Raw genomic sequence first — 16,619 nt, 5'->3', positions numbered from 1 at the left:
TGGCATTACTGGGAACAAATCCCATTACCAGAAGTAGAGCCCAAATCATCATTTTAAGAGGCACTTTTACTCATTATGTAAACCTGGAATCCAGTTTAAAAAAAAAAAATCTTGCAAGAGAGAGTAGAATTGGGAAACTCGTCATAATGTTTTTAGATTTCCTTTCCAAGTACTTTTTAGAAGATTAAAGAGTTGATTGCTTTTCTAGTCATCAAAACTTTAAAAGACATTTAAGTAGCCCTATGGTAGCAAAGACACCCGTATCAGTGCAGTGACAGGGCTTTGAAACAGGGCTTTATTGTGCTTGGGTGTTTGTGTGTGGACATGCACTTATACACACAGGTATTTAGCTAAAAGTTCACACTATACTGAATTCCTATTTACACACGAATCCTTTCAAAATAGTGGAGAAAGAGACATATTTTAAGTAAATAGTTTTTTGAAAACTGTTTTTTTAAAAGATTTATTTATTTATTATTATGTATACAGTGCTCTGCTTGCATGTACTGTTGCAAGCCAGAAGATGGTGCCCTATCGCATTACAGATGGTTAAGAGCCACCATGTGGTTGCTGGGAATTGAACTCAGGACCTTTGGAAGAGCAGGCGGCGCTCTTAACCACTGAGCCATTTCTCCAGCCCCGAAAACTGTTTTAATTACAAAAATAAATGCCAATAAGATTTAGTATTTTAAAAGTTTTTTCTCAGGAGGCAGAGGCAAGGAGATATCCGAGTTAAGTATAGCCTGGTCTACAGAGCAAGTTCTAGGACAGCCAGGACTACACAGAGAAACCCTGTCTGGAAAAATAAAAAACAAAACAAACAAAATTTTAAGTTATTAGGAAGGAACATAGGGAAATATTTTATGATCTTAAAATTAAAAGCTTGGGGCTGGAGACATGCCTCAGGGGTTAAGAGCACTTACTGATTGTCATAGGACCACATCTCAGCACTCACTCTGAGTAGCTCACAAATCCATGTGATTCAGCTGCAGGCAGACACACACACACACACACACACACACACACACACACACACACGTGCGTGCACATGTATACATGCTAAAAATATTAGAAATATTTTAAACTTGACAGTTTTCTACGTTGAAATAGTTTTATTATAATAAGTTTCATATATCGTTTATTCAGACTTAGGGATCTGATGCCTCTGGCCTCCTCGGGTACCTATACACACAGCAGTATACCCACATGCAGACACATACTACCAAAAAAAAAAAAATCTTCTTTGAGATGTTTGTCATTATAAAGGATTTTCATAGATCTTAGGCTTAGATGAAGAAAACGTATGCTATATAACCACAGCTTAGTTATTAAACTGCCATCTACTGCCATTACAGTGTCCACCCGTCCCGTCAGTGCTCCTTTTATTCTACGGCCTAACCTGGATTCACATTAAGTTGTCATGTCCCCTTAATCTCTGTCTGTTTTGAGATGGGTCTGACTCTGTAGCCCAGACTGGCCTTGAGCACACTTCGTAGCCCAGGCTGATTGTGGACTCCTGGGAATCCCCCTGTGTTCAGCCTCCTTGAGTGTTGGGATTATAAGCATGTGGCACTATGCCTGTGTTTATTTTTATTTTTTAAGAGAAAATGAGTATGATATCGTGGCTCTAAGCAGACGAGAACACGGGATGATTGTGAGTTAGAAGGAGTTTGTATCAAATCAGTTCCTCCCGTCAGTTAATACTGCTTACAACCCAGCTTAGCCGCGAGCTTGCTAGATTTGGCTAGAGTGCATTGAAAGGGAAGCTGTGTGCTTTACAGAGTTGTGCTATATTAGTGATAGGAGATCACCTGATTTCACCTTACTGTTTCGTTGTGTTGCTCTTTGTGGCACTGAGGATGGACCCCTGGGCCCATGGACCATATACAGGTGTCCTGCCACGGAGGCACACCCTCTGTATTAACTTCTCAAAAGGCTGCTTCCTGGTTTAGTAAGCAGTTAAACCTCTTTCTGCCGATTTACATGCCTTTGATTGTTTGTCTTCTGAAGATGACTTGAGGTCTGGGGATGTAGCTTAGTAGTAGAATACTTTCCCAATGTGGGAAAGCCTTGGGTTCAGCCACCACAGCTACCACCACCTCCAGCATCACCACCACCACCTCCAGCATCACCACCACCACCTCCAGCATCACCACCACCACCTCCAGCATCACCACCACCACCTCCAGCATCACCACCACCACCTCCAGCATCACCACCACCACCATCACCACCACCACCTCCAGCATCACCACCACCACCTCCAGCATCACCACCACCACCTCCAGCATCACCACCACCACCTCCAGCATCACCACCACCACCATCACCACCACCACCTCCAGCATCACCACCACCACTTCCACCATCAATGCAAGGCTGCAAAGTGTGCGCAGCTGCTGAGACCTGAATGCTGACGTCTCCTGGGAAGCTGAGATCACAGCCCTGAGGCTCTGTGGCTCCTAACCGAGCTTGCCGATGGTTGCTCCCTCTATCCTAAACACTGTAGACATAGGCATTTTCTTTCTCCTTAGTGAGAATTACTCAGTAGCTCAGGAGCAGACTAGCTTAAAAATTGTAATTTGCATTTTTGTAATATTTTAGGTAATGACGTTTAGTATACAGGTGTAAAATTTGACTGACTTTTATTTGTCGGACTCATGGAGAACTTATTCTTTGCCCTTTTCTCTCTATCCAGAGAGTGCCTTTCCATCCTGCACGTGATTCAGAAGAACAAAGATGAGCAGCACTTCTTCTATGAGTTCGAAGGAGGTGTCAAGCTTGGAACCGGGGCCTTTAATTTGGTAAGGAAACATTTATTTAGGAACCAGAGCCTTTTGTAGATGAGACCTAGCATCCGCCATCTCTTTTCTGTATTTGAACTTCATCCCGAGCCTCTGCTTGCGCTTGGTGGATGAGCCACTGGAGTGGACTGGCTTTCCTGTGCTGTGAATGTTGCAGAGTTCCACACATGCCCAGAGCAGCTTTAGGTCACACAGGGCAGGGGAGTGCGTAGCACCCTGTTGCACTGGTAAGCCTTCTAGTAATCAGGAGCCTAGAGTCTAGTGCTATTTCTGCGTTGGAAATGCTTGTTATGGTGGTGATAACGGTGGCTCTGGAGTTGAGACGGGAGTGATTCAACGAGGAACAACTGTTGATGATCTCTGGGGAGATGCAGAGTCAGTAAGACTGTCCGAGTACAAGGTGTTATTTACAGATTTGGAAATTTCTCAAAGATTTAACACATTGGAAAATGAAGTAGTGAAGAGTCATATTTAGCACATAGAATAGAGGGGTATGTTTATGAGCCCATGAGCAATGCAGTGTCTGGGGTCAGGATGGACTGGCTTTTCCCCATGGACTGTCCATTCTGTCTGGATGGCTGTTAAAACCCTCATAATTCAACCGGGACACTAGGTCTCCCCATTTACAGAGAGATTTCCTAAGCTTCTTCCCTCTAAGCCCCTGGCCATGTAGCCCCAACCCACTGGCTACAGCCATGAATTGGTATATACCACACATACGCCGTTTCCGGGAGACTGTTCTCCACTGTCCTTCAAGGATGGCCCAGGAAGGAGCGGAGCTGCTGGGCCCGCCCACTTGTATTAGTGTGGGGTCATAACCCATGTCACTAAGTTTGTACCTTCCAGAAAGGAAGCTGAGGGATCTGTGCCTCAACTGGGAATGGTGGCTTGTGTCTGTGATCCAGAATTTGGGTGGCAGGTGGTCACTTGTAAGTTCAAGGCCAGCTTAAACTACAGATGACGCCCTATCCCAATAAAATGAAGCAAAATGGAAATTAAGAATGACTTCTTGCCCACAATTATTTGCATGTCACTCCATTTCACAAGAAGAGCCAAGTCAATGTTCAGAGGATCATGGGAAAGCCAGACTTTATTGTCTCCTTACAGAGTCGTCGTACTCAGTTTAGATTTGGTTTGGCTTATGGGGGCTTTTGAACAGTTTAGGGTGCACCGCTGGGCTGTCTGTAGTTGGAGTCTCTCACATAAGTGCACTCATGTTTCTATTTTTTCTTACAGATGCTGTCTCTTTTACCAGCAAGAATCATTAGGCTACTAGAATTCATTGGATTTTCTGGAAACAGGGTACAAATGGCATTTTGTCTTAATTTTTGCAGACGTTTCTGTAGTTCTCTGTTGTAGTGTTCTTCCCCACCCAGCTTCCTTTCAAACAGTGTTCTCTCACGAGTGCCTCATTTCTTAGGTTCGAGATAAATGCTACCTCTTCCACAGAGCGCCCCCTCAGACTTCCCCAGTGAGGCTCAAGTGTTTCTAACCCTCAGAACCATGTGTTCATCTTTCTGATGATGGTGCTTTTCTCTTCCCATAAAACTGCGAGTTTCGGCTCCACCTGCCCTGTGGGCTGGAGAGGTCTCTGCAGGCGTGAGAGTCTGAGTCCCATCTTCCCTGTGCGCCAGCGAGGTCTGCAGGCGTGGGGGCCTGAGTCCCACCTTCCCTGTGGAGCGGTGAGGTCTGCAGGCATGGGGGCCTGAATCCCACCTTCCCTGTGGGGCGGTGAGGTCTCTGCAGGTATGGGGGCCTGAGTCCCACCTTTCCTGTGGGGCAGTGAGGTCTGTGCAGGTGTGGGGGCCTGAGTCCCACCTTCCCTGTGGAGCGGTGAGGTCTGCAGGTGTGGGGGCCTGAATCCCACCTTCCCTGTGGGGCAGTGAGGTCTCTGCAGGTGTGGGAGCCTGAATCCCACCTTCCCTGTGGGTCTGCAGGTGTGGGAGCCTGAGTCCCACTTTCCCTGTGGGCAGTGAGGTCTCTGCAGGTGTGGGGGCCTGAGTCCCACCTTCCCTGTGGGCTGGCGAGGTCTCTGCAGGCGTGGAGGCCTGAGTCCCACCTTCCCTGTGGGGCAGTGAGGTCTGCAGGCATGGGGGCCTGAGTCCCACCTTCCCTGTGGGGCAGCGAGGTCTGCAGATGTGGGAGCCTGAGTTCTTGCCCATCACAGTGCCGTGGGCTTGAACCTCAGGGAGCTTTTCTGTGGTGCTAGGGATGAAAGCCAGGCCTGGCTTTACCCGTGCTTGGGTAAGTGCTGTGATGTTGAGACCAGTTCCTAGCAGCTCAGCCTGTAAATCCATAACTTTATCAAAGAAATACACTATTTCTTATATGATTCTCTCCTAGAATCATATAATCAGTATGTGTTAGTTTGATCTCCGTTACTATGGTGAAGCAGTCTGAATGAAAACAATGGAGGGGAGGAAAGGATTTATTGAGGGAAGGCAGGTAGGCACTAAAGGCAAAAGCTGTGAGGGAAGTCTCTTTGCTCACTTGCTGTCTTGCTTGCTCGGGTTTGTGCTTGGCCAGCTTTCTTACACAGGCAGCAACACCTGCCTAGGGACTGGCTGTGTTCTTGTGTCAAGCATTGTCCCGAAAGACATGCCTACAGACCCAGTCTGAACTAGGCTTTCCTCAGTGCCAGCTTTTCTCTCAGGTGGCTCTAGGCCTGTATTAAGTGGACAATAAAGCTAACTGGGAGCATTATAAAAGGACCTATCAGACTGTCTTATGCCACTTTAAAAATGTGAAGTTTGTTTCTGTCTAAATAGTACCATTATTTCAAGCTGTTGAAAAAGAAAACCCCACATTTGTGGAGGGCAGGGCTTGTGAATGACGTGAAATTTTCCAAATGTACCTTTTTTCAGTAGTATTTTCTCTCTCTGTGACCCACTCACTCCCTGCAGGACCTGGGTCTTCTGCAGCTAAGGGAAGGCGCTTCCGGGAGCAGCATGCGCTCCCCACTCTGCTGCCTCACAATCCTGGCTTTCCACACCTACATCTCCCTGATCCTCGGTAAGAGCTCACGCTCTCTGTCTGTCTGCTTTTGATTTGTGAGTTAAGACGGAAGACAGCAAAGTTGATCACAGTGATCTTTGGCAGAGGCACTTGACTGGTTGTTTTCACCGAACATTAAAACTTGCTTCTGTGTATATATTTTATGCATGTGTGTGTATATGTGTGTGTGTCTGTGGGCCATATGCATGCCTGGTGCCCACAGAAGTGTAAGAGGCATTAGACCCCCTGGTACTGGAGTTAGTTATGGATGGTCATGAGCTGCCCTGTGGGTGCTAAGAGTTGAACCTGGGTCCTCTTTAAGAGCAGCCAGTGCTCGTAACTACTGAGTACTTGCCAATCCTTCATTAAACATTATGAATCCATTCTCAGATAAGAGGTATATATTAGGCTGCTGCATTTGATCACATTCATGTTAGATTTTCCTTTTTTTTTTTTTTGTAGAAAATTAAATTTGGAGGTAAAGTAAGTTAACATGGACTTAAAAAGTAGAAATGACAAAGGGAATCTGCGATAGCCACCCCAACTCTTCAGTATTTGCCCCAGAGCTCTTGAAGTCGCTCACTTCTCAGATGAAAACACAAAATAATCACTTTTACCTTGTCCCTGAGTGTTTGCTGTGTACTGGGGAAATTTGGGGCGCGGGGGTGGGGGAGGACGTGTTGCTTATAATCTGTACCATGTTTTGTGAGCACTGAGCACTGTCTGTTCCATTTCTAGGTACAGGAGAAGTCAATGTTGTGGAAGCGGAGAGTCTGCTTGCACCCTTCCTTCAGCAGTTCCCAAATGTACGCATACTGTTTCATCATCGGCTTCGGCTGGGACTCAGCCGCCATTGTCTGCTCAAGTGTGTTCTCTCCTCTCTCCACAGGGCTCCCTCATACTGTTCTATCATGCCCGAATCGAGCTGCTGAAAGGCAATGTGGAAAAGGTAGCTATTTCAGCAAGGGGTATTTAGGGAGAGTGCATCCCATGGTCACTCAACATAAGTAAATTTGGTTATGTGGACTAGGACAAGTAAAGAAATAGGAATATCATTCTGAAAAGCTAAGCTTTTACTTTGTGTGTATATGTTGCCACATTTAATAACTTACTTCAATGCATGTTTACACATGACATACCTGAAGTAGTTCATATGGAATGTATAGATATTTTTGAAAAGAATGTATAAAACAATACATGGGCAGTCTAAGGAGTTTCAGAAAACTTGGACCATTATCTATTTCTGCATTGATTTGGGGACCTGTCTATTACCTGTGATTCAAGTGCACTGGTTCTTTGTCAAAGGAACTAGGTAATTCATTCTCTTGAAGTACACGCACGTACGCACGCACGCACGCACACGCACATATGCACGCGCACACACACACGCACGCATGATATCTTTCCACACAAATGAAATCAAACATTCCTAGATCTTCCTCCGGGTCTGTACATTTAAGTCTCCCTCTGTCTATTTTGATGGCTGGGTTTCCTTCTGTGAAATGAATACTTTATACTTCCTAAAGAGATCTGCTACTGGTGACTGACCATTAAGACATCATCCTCTTGTGTACATTTCTGTGCCCAGATACATTGGTATAGAATTCTGGGTCAGGTGATGCTTGCATTTTTGACACATCCAGGCTAATTGCCTTTCTTAAGAATCTTTCAACGTGCAGTTCTGTAAAGAAGTGATAGCAGGCTGCAGAGATGCCTCAGTGGTTAAGAGCAGTTGCAGTTCTTGCAGAGGACCCAGGTTCAGTTCCCAGCACCCACATCAGGTGGCTCACACCTGCCTAGAACTATAGTTCCTCTTCTGGCTTCTAGGGACCAGGCATGCATGTGGTGGCCATATACAAGTGCCGCAGGCACTTACATGTATACATAAAAAAATAAGTGTATCTTTAAACATATGAGCATCTGTATTTCTAGTGCTCTGTCAACTTAGGAAATCTCTATCCTTTAATTTTTTGCCCATGTGATGAGTAAAAAGAAAGGATTGAATTTTTGACTTAATTTTATTATTAATATTATTTATTGTTGTACTGGTCAAATCTAAGGCCTTGAGGCCAAGTGTTTTACCACTAAGCTACACTCCTAGTTTCAAATTTAGTTACCCAGCTTGTGACTTTGTTATGTGTTTATTCATTATTCTTTTCTATGATTTGTCTGGTTATATCTTTACCAGTTTTTCTGACAAGGAGTTAACCTTTGCCTGTTATGTAGTCAGTGACACTGTCTCTTTGCCTGCCCAGTGCCTGAAATTTTGTTTAAAGTGTGTTTTCTCCAGTGGAGCTTCTTACACTATTATAGTCTGTATTTTATGAAAGAGTGTTAGCATGTCTGTCTCACTTGAAGAGCGGCCTTCCTATTCCTGTGTTATAAAGTACAAGGTCCCCTCACGAAGAGAGACAAAGCAGCAGAATATAACTGTGTCATCACACGTAAGGAAGAGAACGTAATGTCATACTGAGGGGCTTATGAGTGATGCTTTTGTTCCTCTTGTACAAAGTGTCTTATGTATTTTTCCATTAGGTTATTATCTCCTTGTCTAATATCTGGATGATCAGCTTTATGCAATTGACTTATAGGCTCAAGAAACATTTCGAAAATGCATTTCAGTTCAAGAAGAGTGGAAACAGTTTCACCATCTCTGTTACTGGGAATTAATGTGGATTTATATATACCAACAAGACTGGATGCAAGCGTATTATTATTCAGACCTACTTTGCAAAGAGAGTAAATGGTCCAAGGTAAATATTCTGCTTTTGTCAGTGTTCTCTGTTTGCTACATTTAAGATTGATTTTTCAAGACTATGGCATGGACACTTAGGAGGAAGTGGGCAGTGAGTGGCTAGTACGTAATTGCAGGTGCTGTCCTCAGCATTCAGGCTTTAAAATATACCCCCCCCCCACAGGTGCTCTCCAACTACAGCATGAACTGTGTGTGTGATTACAGTCCTGTGTATCAATACTGTAATTTTGTGGGTTTTGTAGACTCTTAGCACCTAGTAATCAAGCTTTTGGTGATAATTAAAGTTAATTCAGAACCACTTTTGAGAAGCTGGGAGGAAGAGATCATGATCTTTTGTTTGTTTCGCCCATTTTCTTACCTGTGATGACAGTTCTGTCATAGGAGAATGGTTATATTAACTGAAAAGTGTTGTTGTCATCTGAAACAGACTTTAAAAACGAATAGTGACTGATATTTTTAATCAATATTGAAAATTGTGCAATGTATTGGAATACCTATTTTCTTTTTTATTTTCCTTTTATTTTTGGTCTTTTGAGACAGAATCTTACTTCAAAGCTGAAGGCTAGCTTGGAACTCAGTAGGATTCTTAGGTTGGCCTTGAACTTGTGGCAATGCTCCAATTCAGCTTCCCAAGTGCTGGGATTAAGATAGATACGTCATTGGACCCAGCTTTATCATTTCATCAGAGTATTTTATCACTTCAGTTAGAGCAGATAGCTAAAGCCTCTGTTTGTTTAATTTAAACATTTCTTTTCTTTTTTATACAATGTACTTTTATCATGTTTTCCCTCCTTCAACTCCCCCCTGCCCACCCAACTTTATGTTCTCTCACTTTCTCTCTTTAAGCACACACATGCACGCGCACACGCACGCACACACACACACACACTGACACACACTCACACACCACACACATAAACCACAAAAATGAAAATCAAACACACAATGGATTAATAAGCCAAAATTCTCAGAACAAAAAATTAGCCCGAAACCCCAAAACAACAAAAACAAAACCAAGCCAAAAAAACCACCCAAAAACCAAAAACATGAAGATGGTTTTATGTTGGTCAGTTTCTCTTAGGCATGGGGCTACATCCTGTCGGTCAATATACCTAGTGGTACTCTATTGTAGAAAACAAGTTTTCCTCTGTCCATCAGGTGTCACTTGCAAATAGCTTCTTTGGGAGGGTGGGGCCATATCCACTTAACCCTCTGAGTACTGGGAGGCTGATGAGACAGACAGTAACTTTGTCCATATTTCCAGCATATAAGATGACTTTTTAACCCTGAAAATTCCGTGCCAAAGTTGAGGGTCTTCTTATACGCGGGTACTTACCTGCAGCTTGCTTCCCGTTGCTTCCTATGTTCTGCTCATATAATGGGGGAGCATGAAGCAGGGAAGAGCTAGCTGCACACACCTTCCTGTGCCTCGAGGAGGAGAAAGTGAGTGTGGATTGGCTCTCCACCAGAACCCGCCCATTCCATTTGGAGGGCTGCATATCTTTTTTTTTTTTTTAAGATTTATTTACTTTATTTATTGCATATGAGTGCTTTATCTGCAGAAGAGGGTATCAGATTACATTAGATGGTTGTGAGCCACCATGTGGTTGCTGGGAATTGAACTCAGGACCTCTGGAAGAGCAGGTGGCGCTCTTAACCACTGAGCCATTTCTCCAGCCCAGAGGGCTGCATATCTTGGGGTTGATTGTGGAGCGCACCTTAAAGGGCCAGTGTAGGCCAGCGCTGGCTGTCATTTAATAAAGCGCCTGGCTGTCTGTGCCCTGCCTGCAAATAGACACATGCCTGAATCTGCTGCACAGGGTGTGCATTGGGAGAGGGGTCGTCTTATATGGTGAGTATACTCCAATATATTTTAAACTGGAAAAGTTGAGGGTCGTCTTATATGCTAGAAAATATGTTATATAAATGCTCTATTTGCATTTATACCTGCACGTCAGAAGAGGGCATCGGATTGGATGGTAGGTGGGTGTGATCCACCATGTGGTTGCTGGGAATTGAACTCAGGACCTCTGGAAGAGCGGCCAGTGCCCTTAACTGCTGAGCCATCTCTCTAGCCCACTTGATACCTTTTAATGTGATGTCTGGACAGTTTCTAGGTCACTTCTGGTTTGCAAGGTTAAAATGTCATGCTCCTGTGAATATTCTCTCATGAATCCCTTGTCTTTTTCCCCTCAAGGCAACATATGTGTTCTTGAAAGCTGCCATTTTGAGCATGCTTCCAGAGGAGGATGTGGCAGTGACTAACGAGAATGTCGTGGCTCTGTTCAGGTGAGCACAGCACTTTGTATCACAGAGACACATTTGAGCTTTTCCCTTCATGCTCTACGGCCATAGATTTTAATTTCTCTACTCACTGATATGGACACACTTAGAATAATGCATTTAGCTGAGGGCTAGTATGTCATTCTTTGGGATGATTTTCAGATGTGTTTGTGTGTCTGGGAGTCAGGAAGATGTACCGTTATCTTTGTATCCTAGAATTAGGGTTCAGTTTCCAGGGTTTTGCACCTGCGCTCTCATACTGGCATTCTTTTCCTCCTTGTGTGGTTCTTTCAGTGATTGTTACTGGGTTTATACATTCATAGACTTATGCATAAGAAGCAACCCCACAAACCTGTAGTCTCACATCCTAGTTTCATTTCATGTGCTTAGATTGTGAGTGTGTGTATTGTATGTACACATCATGTATAGGTGCGTGTGTGTATGTCTGTCTGTATACCCATACATGTGCAGACAACAGTGGACAACATCAGGAGTCCCAGTCTACTCTCTGCCTTTTCCGCTCTAGAAAAGGGTCTTACTGAACCTGGATCCAGACTGCTACCTAACAAAGTTTGGTGACTTTATGGTCTTCGCCTTCCCGTTTCACTGGGTTACAGACGTGTAGATAGAAGCCAATCTGTGTTCTGAGCACAGCCAGCACTCTTACTTGCTGAGCCATCTCCAAGCCCAAATTCCTTAGAATTTTGAAAATTCTAAATCCTATATTGATTATTTACTTTTGAGACACATGCAGTAGCTGCAGATAGTAACAGGAAATGTACTAATTTATACTTTTCCCTCTTGGCTGGATAAATACTTTGAGCTCTTTTCTGTTTACTTATGGAAATTGACAATTTTATACCTAGATTACCCTGGACTAAGTTTGACAGAGGTAAGACACTAGCTAAGCTGACTAGAAGGAAATGTGTCAATTAGTGACTCTCATGAGTTGTGCATCTATATTACTTGGATGCGCATCACCATCCAGATTGCATCCCAACCCTAGGACTGCTGACTCAGGTCTGGGAAGCATCCAACACTGTGCATGCAGGACAGGGTCCCTGCTGCTGCCGGCCTGTGATGTAGGTCTGAGAACCTTGGTTGTGAGTACTGTGTGTACTCACTGGCCTTTCCATGGGATCTTCACAGACAGGTCGACGGCTTGAAGCAGAGAATCGCGGGCAAATCTCTCCCAACCGAGAAGTTCGCTGTGAGGAAGGCACGGAGGTACTCCCCGTCCTCAGGCGCCCCAGGGAAGCTCGTCCTGCCAGCCCTGGTATCTGCTTTTATTTGTTCTTTACGATCTAGAGATAAATTCACTGTTGAGAGCTTGTGAACCTTATAGCTCACTTAAAATTTATATATTTTTATATTTATTCATAAATTAATTTTTAAAAATGAACATTTTACCTGATGTGTTTTGATGAGTTAGTATGTTCTAGACATGCTTGATTTTCATTTTAATGGTAAGTAGTATCATTAATACCATGTTTCACATGAAGAACTTTGAATATAAATGGAGAAGGTAATGTCACTAAAGTGGAATTGAATTACAAAATAAATCACAAATTCAAAATTACCTTTTCTAATAACTACATAAGTAAGTAAAAGGAAACCTTCAAAGAATAATTTTTCAAGAATACACTTTGTATAATATGGGCATGGTGGCCAAGGCCAGAGAATTGCTGCAAATTTGAGGCCAGCCTGGGCTGCAGAGTGAGACCCTGTCTTACAAAACCAGCTGCTTTCCCCACCATAAAATATTATTTCTAACCCATGTAAACAAAACATTGCTGGTTTTGTTGTTGTTGTTGTTTTGTTTTTGTTTTTTGTTTTTTTTGTTCCTTGAGACAGGGTTTCTCTGTGTGTATTCCTGGCTGTTCTGGACTCACTTTGTAGACCAGGCTGGCCCCGAACTCAGAGCAATCCGCCTGCCTCTGCCTCCCGATTGCTAGGATTAAAGGTGTGTGCCACCACGCCCGGCAAAATTTTGCTGTTCTGATGTGGAATTGTAAACAAAGGCGTTGCAGCCTTCCTACCAGAAAGGAGCCTCGGGGGCTGGAGGCTGCTCAGGTCTGCTTGAGCTCACCCTCATAATCACCCAACTGTTTTGGCAAGGCCCTGTGAAAAACACAGTTTGACTTGAATTCTCCAAACAGAGCCTTTTGGGAGTGCTGACTATGGTCACTGCTGTGACTCTCCGGCTTGGGCACAGGACAGCTGTTCAGTGCATACCTATGTCACAGTCCTCCTGTGTGATTAATCATTTGGAGTCTTATTTAATCATTCTCCTTTGAACAGTATGTAGCGTTTCCCAGTTTTTTTCTGTCATAGACATGACACAGTGAGCATCACATACATGTACATGTAATTCTCTAAGAATGTTTTCAAAGAAATGGAATTCCTAGTTTAAGGCTTAGTGTTAATGTTTGGGTATATAGTGATAAATTTCTACCCCCCCCCCCAAAGAAAAACAGAAACAAAAACCAAAAAAAAAAAAAAAAAAGGTATCAATTCAAATGACTGCTACTACTTTCCTCTTTTAATTTGCACGTCTGTGCTGACACTTTTGAGTGTGTTCTCCTTCAGTTTTTGTTCTTTCTGTATTGTTGTTCATGGCCTTTAGTTTCATTGAGCTATTTTTATGTTGTTGCTGACTCTCAGAAGGTCTTCAGGTATTTTAAGAGGAATAAAAGCATAGCCTCTGACAGTGGTCAAATAGGAGCTAGCCTACAACCACAAGAGTAGACTAATGGGGTCAGATCGAAATGTAATGGACCTGGGGTTGTGTCCTGAGCACAGACATGACAAGAACACTCGGCTAAACACAAAGACCTCTCTTCAGTTGATGCCTGTTGTTGCCTAATTAGCTTTAGCTCTGTTCCTCATTCGTTTATATCAAGTGGTCTGCACTGAGAAGGTTTTTCTGTGTCAATGAACTTTCCAGAAACTCTACTGAACCATTGTATTTCTTTGTCTACATTAGTGCTTAGACACTGGTGTGTGTAAGAGTCTATCATACTTTGAATCAACTGAAGGTTGGTGGATATAAAGTAACAAAGAATTAACTAGAATTGGTCAGACCTAGGGTTGTTGCCACAACCTGTTTTTCCTAAAAATATCAAACCAAGTTTGCTTCTCCCTTTGATAAATATTATATCAATAAAAATTTAAATCGTCATCAATTTGAAAATACTATTATTGAATTGTGCTCTCAGCTTCTAGTGCTGTAAGCAAACCTGACACCATCATTTCCTGCCTCGTTTCCATGGCTGCTCCTCTAGAGGGTTATCAAATAATATCTGTCGTAACTGAAAATTTATGCTCATCATATCCTTCAAAATATGAACTGCACTATCTGGACATTAGAGAAATATTTCCAAGCAAAAACACATTTGCTTTTGATCCAAAAAAAATTCTCATCTGTTAGCCCTTTAAATATAATCTGCAATGAGAAGTCATTAGTTTACATTTCAGGAGCTGTCATTCAGCCATATGGCCTTTAAACAACGTGTTTTCTGCATATTGGATCGCATTACTGGGCCGACACATGTTTTTAATGATATAAAAGAACCTGAGCCCAGTAAAATAAATATTCCAATGATCATTTCTAGTAATATGCTTGGAAACACTTTATGTAAACAAGTAGCAGACATTTTAAAATATTTCCCTTTACTTAAAAGTAACAACAAAGATTTACATTAAACAAAATTGTTCATGGTGTCAGTTTAAAAATATTATTTCACTTCTGTATCTATATGCTATCCAAAGGATTGTATGCTAGTAGATAATTAGTATGTGTTTGTTGAATGAATGAATGAATTTTAGTAAGAGTATAAGATACATGCTTTCTTACCTCAGAGCATAAAAGACAAAAGTCTTATAGTAAAACCAGGGGAAATTATGCCACTAAATGAAGAAAGGTGAGAAGCAAACCCCTGACTGTCGTGTTGAAGTCCTTAGCAATCATCTCACGTTGCTGCTAATGGTTTCCCACCCTTCCTCCTCAGGAAATGATGTATGTCTGGAATGGCTTTTCAATAGTGGGCAAAAGAAAGGACCTTTCTGAAAGCCTCTTGGTGACTGTGGAGAAGGCCGAGGCAGCTTTACAAAGTCAAAGTAAGTGTGCAGAGTCCTTGTCTCTGTTCCAGCCTCTCCATGTTTCCCTGGTGCACATCTGCCTGTGCTGTCTAGTGTATCTCAAGAGCAGTGTTTGAGCTTGTGCTTGTCATCAAGACAAAGGGAGGACGGCCACCTTACTACACCACCTGGCCTTGAGAACTTGTTCTAAACAAAGGACATCTGCCACAAAAGACCTTGTCGGGTGTGATTCCATTTTTATGCATAGCCAGTGTGGGCCAGTGATTAGGACTTTTGTTGTTAAGAAACTGCCCTTTTTAGTCTCTTTTTCTGCTATTGTAACAGAATACCAGAGGCTGGGTGATCTTTGAAGAAAAGAAGTGTGCTTCCCACAGATCTGGAGACTAGGGGGCGCAGGATCAAGGTGATGATGAGGACCTTCTTGCTGCCTTGCAGCATGGCAGAGGGCATGGCGTGCAGGGAGAGCTAGGCACACAGCACACATCGCCACCCTCTTCAAGTTCCTACCCCCACACTGTCTCAGTGGCAGTTGAATCTCAGTTTTTTGAAGGGGACACTCAAATCGTTCGCACTACTGTTCTGTGTTTTGAGTGGCACCATTGCTGTATATTCTGTATACGTTCTGTGCTGTCTTCTAGACTCCATGGACAGACACATAGACATACATGGAAGCAAAACACTCACACAAATAAAACAAAATTAAATAGTAGCCAGTCTAATGGATATAAGGTAATCTTTGCTACTTTATTGTGAAATTATTTTTTTTAAAGAAAAATGTCTTATTTTGTATGGAAATCAACACAACCACATAAATTTGAAAATGGAATAAAATGGAAATATATTGAAGTTTACCTTTAAAATAAGATTTATGGGCTAGAGAGAGGACACAATGGTTGAGAATACTTCCTACTCCTGGAGAGGACCCAGGTTCCATTCCTATCACCAATAGGATAGCTTAAAGCTGGCTGTAACACCAGTTTCAGGGGATCTGACACCTCCTCTGGCCCCCATGGGCACTAGGTGTGCACATGGTGGTAGATGTTACATGCAGACAAATCACTCCTGCCCATAAAATAAAAGCCAATATTTAAAAAAAATGAGATGTCCTGGGGTTGGGGATTTAGCCCAGTGATAGAGGGCTTGCCCAACAAGTGCGGGGCCCTGGGTTTGGTCCTCAGCTCTGAAAAAAAGAAAGATTTCCTGAGATGGACTTATGCAAAATATTTAAAAGTTTGAACAAATTGAGGTCTACTCATTGTTGATCAGTGAATTTGACTAGTTTATCAATTTGCTTATTCAAATTCCCTTAGTGTTTCCGTAGCTGACATAGACTTAGAATAGAGGAAGGAAGGTAGCCTTGTTATGGGAATTATCTAGATTAAAGCCTGCGTGTCCACAGATTAAATGAAGGAATGATTGCTTATGTGAAAACTGTAAAGTAAAGAAAAACCTTGAGGGATTACATGAAAACATTTGTTCCTGCTCCCAGAAAAATAGCCCTTGGTCCTCTGTTCCCCCCAGACTCAGTAGGACACATTTCCACGCATGAACCTCCAGTCTCTGTGATGGTCCCCCCCCCCCCAAGGCACAAGAATGGAGCCCTTGTCAGTCATAGGCCCCAAATTCTCAAATGACCACTGAAAGGAGTGATGCTTGCATTGGGTGCGCATACATGGGAAGTG

The 16,619-nt window shown here is 43.0% G+C and overlaps 1 protein-coding gene across 7 annotated transcripts in view; it reads left to right on the top strand.

The window, feature by feature from the left end:
* TTC39B (tetratricopeptide repeat domain 39B) overlaps window positions 1-16,619 on the top strand; it is a 101,459-nt gene that overhangs the window by 70,058 nt on the left and 14,782 nt on the right. For all 7 annotated transcript variants that reach the window (XM_084777714.1, XM_084777713.1, XM_084777718.1 and 4 more), the window contains 9 exons: window positions 2,699-2,804; window positions 4,041-4,106; window positions 5,708-5,816; window positions 6,537-6,604; window positions 6,688-6,747; window positions 8,390-8,551; window positions 10,751-10,842; window positions 11,986-12,112; window positions 14,847-14,955. In XM_084777714.1, the coding sequence (XP_084633840.1) occupies window positions 2,699-2,804; window positions 4,041-4,106; window positions 5,708-5,816; window positions 6,537-6,604; window positions 6,688-6,747; window positions 8,390-8,551; window positions 10,751-10,842; window positions 11,986-12,112; window positions 14,847-14,955 (899 nt within the window). The remainder of the gene's footprint in view (window positions 1-2,698; window positions 2,805-4,040; window positions 4,107-5,707; window positions 5,817-6,536; window positions 6,605-6,687; window positions 6,748-8,389; window positions 8,552-10,750; window positions 10,843-11,985; window positions 12,113-14,846; window positions 14,956-16,619) is intronic.

This window comes from Acomys minous (assembly GCF_964271855.1).
Source record: "Acomys minous genome assembly, chromosome: 1".
NCBI classification, from domain to species: Eukaryota; Metazoa; Chordata; class Mammalia; order Rodentia; family Muridae; genus Acomys; species Acomys minous.
This window is presented reverse-complemented; position numbering and strand designations above follow the sequence as displayed.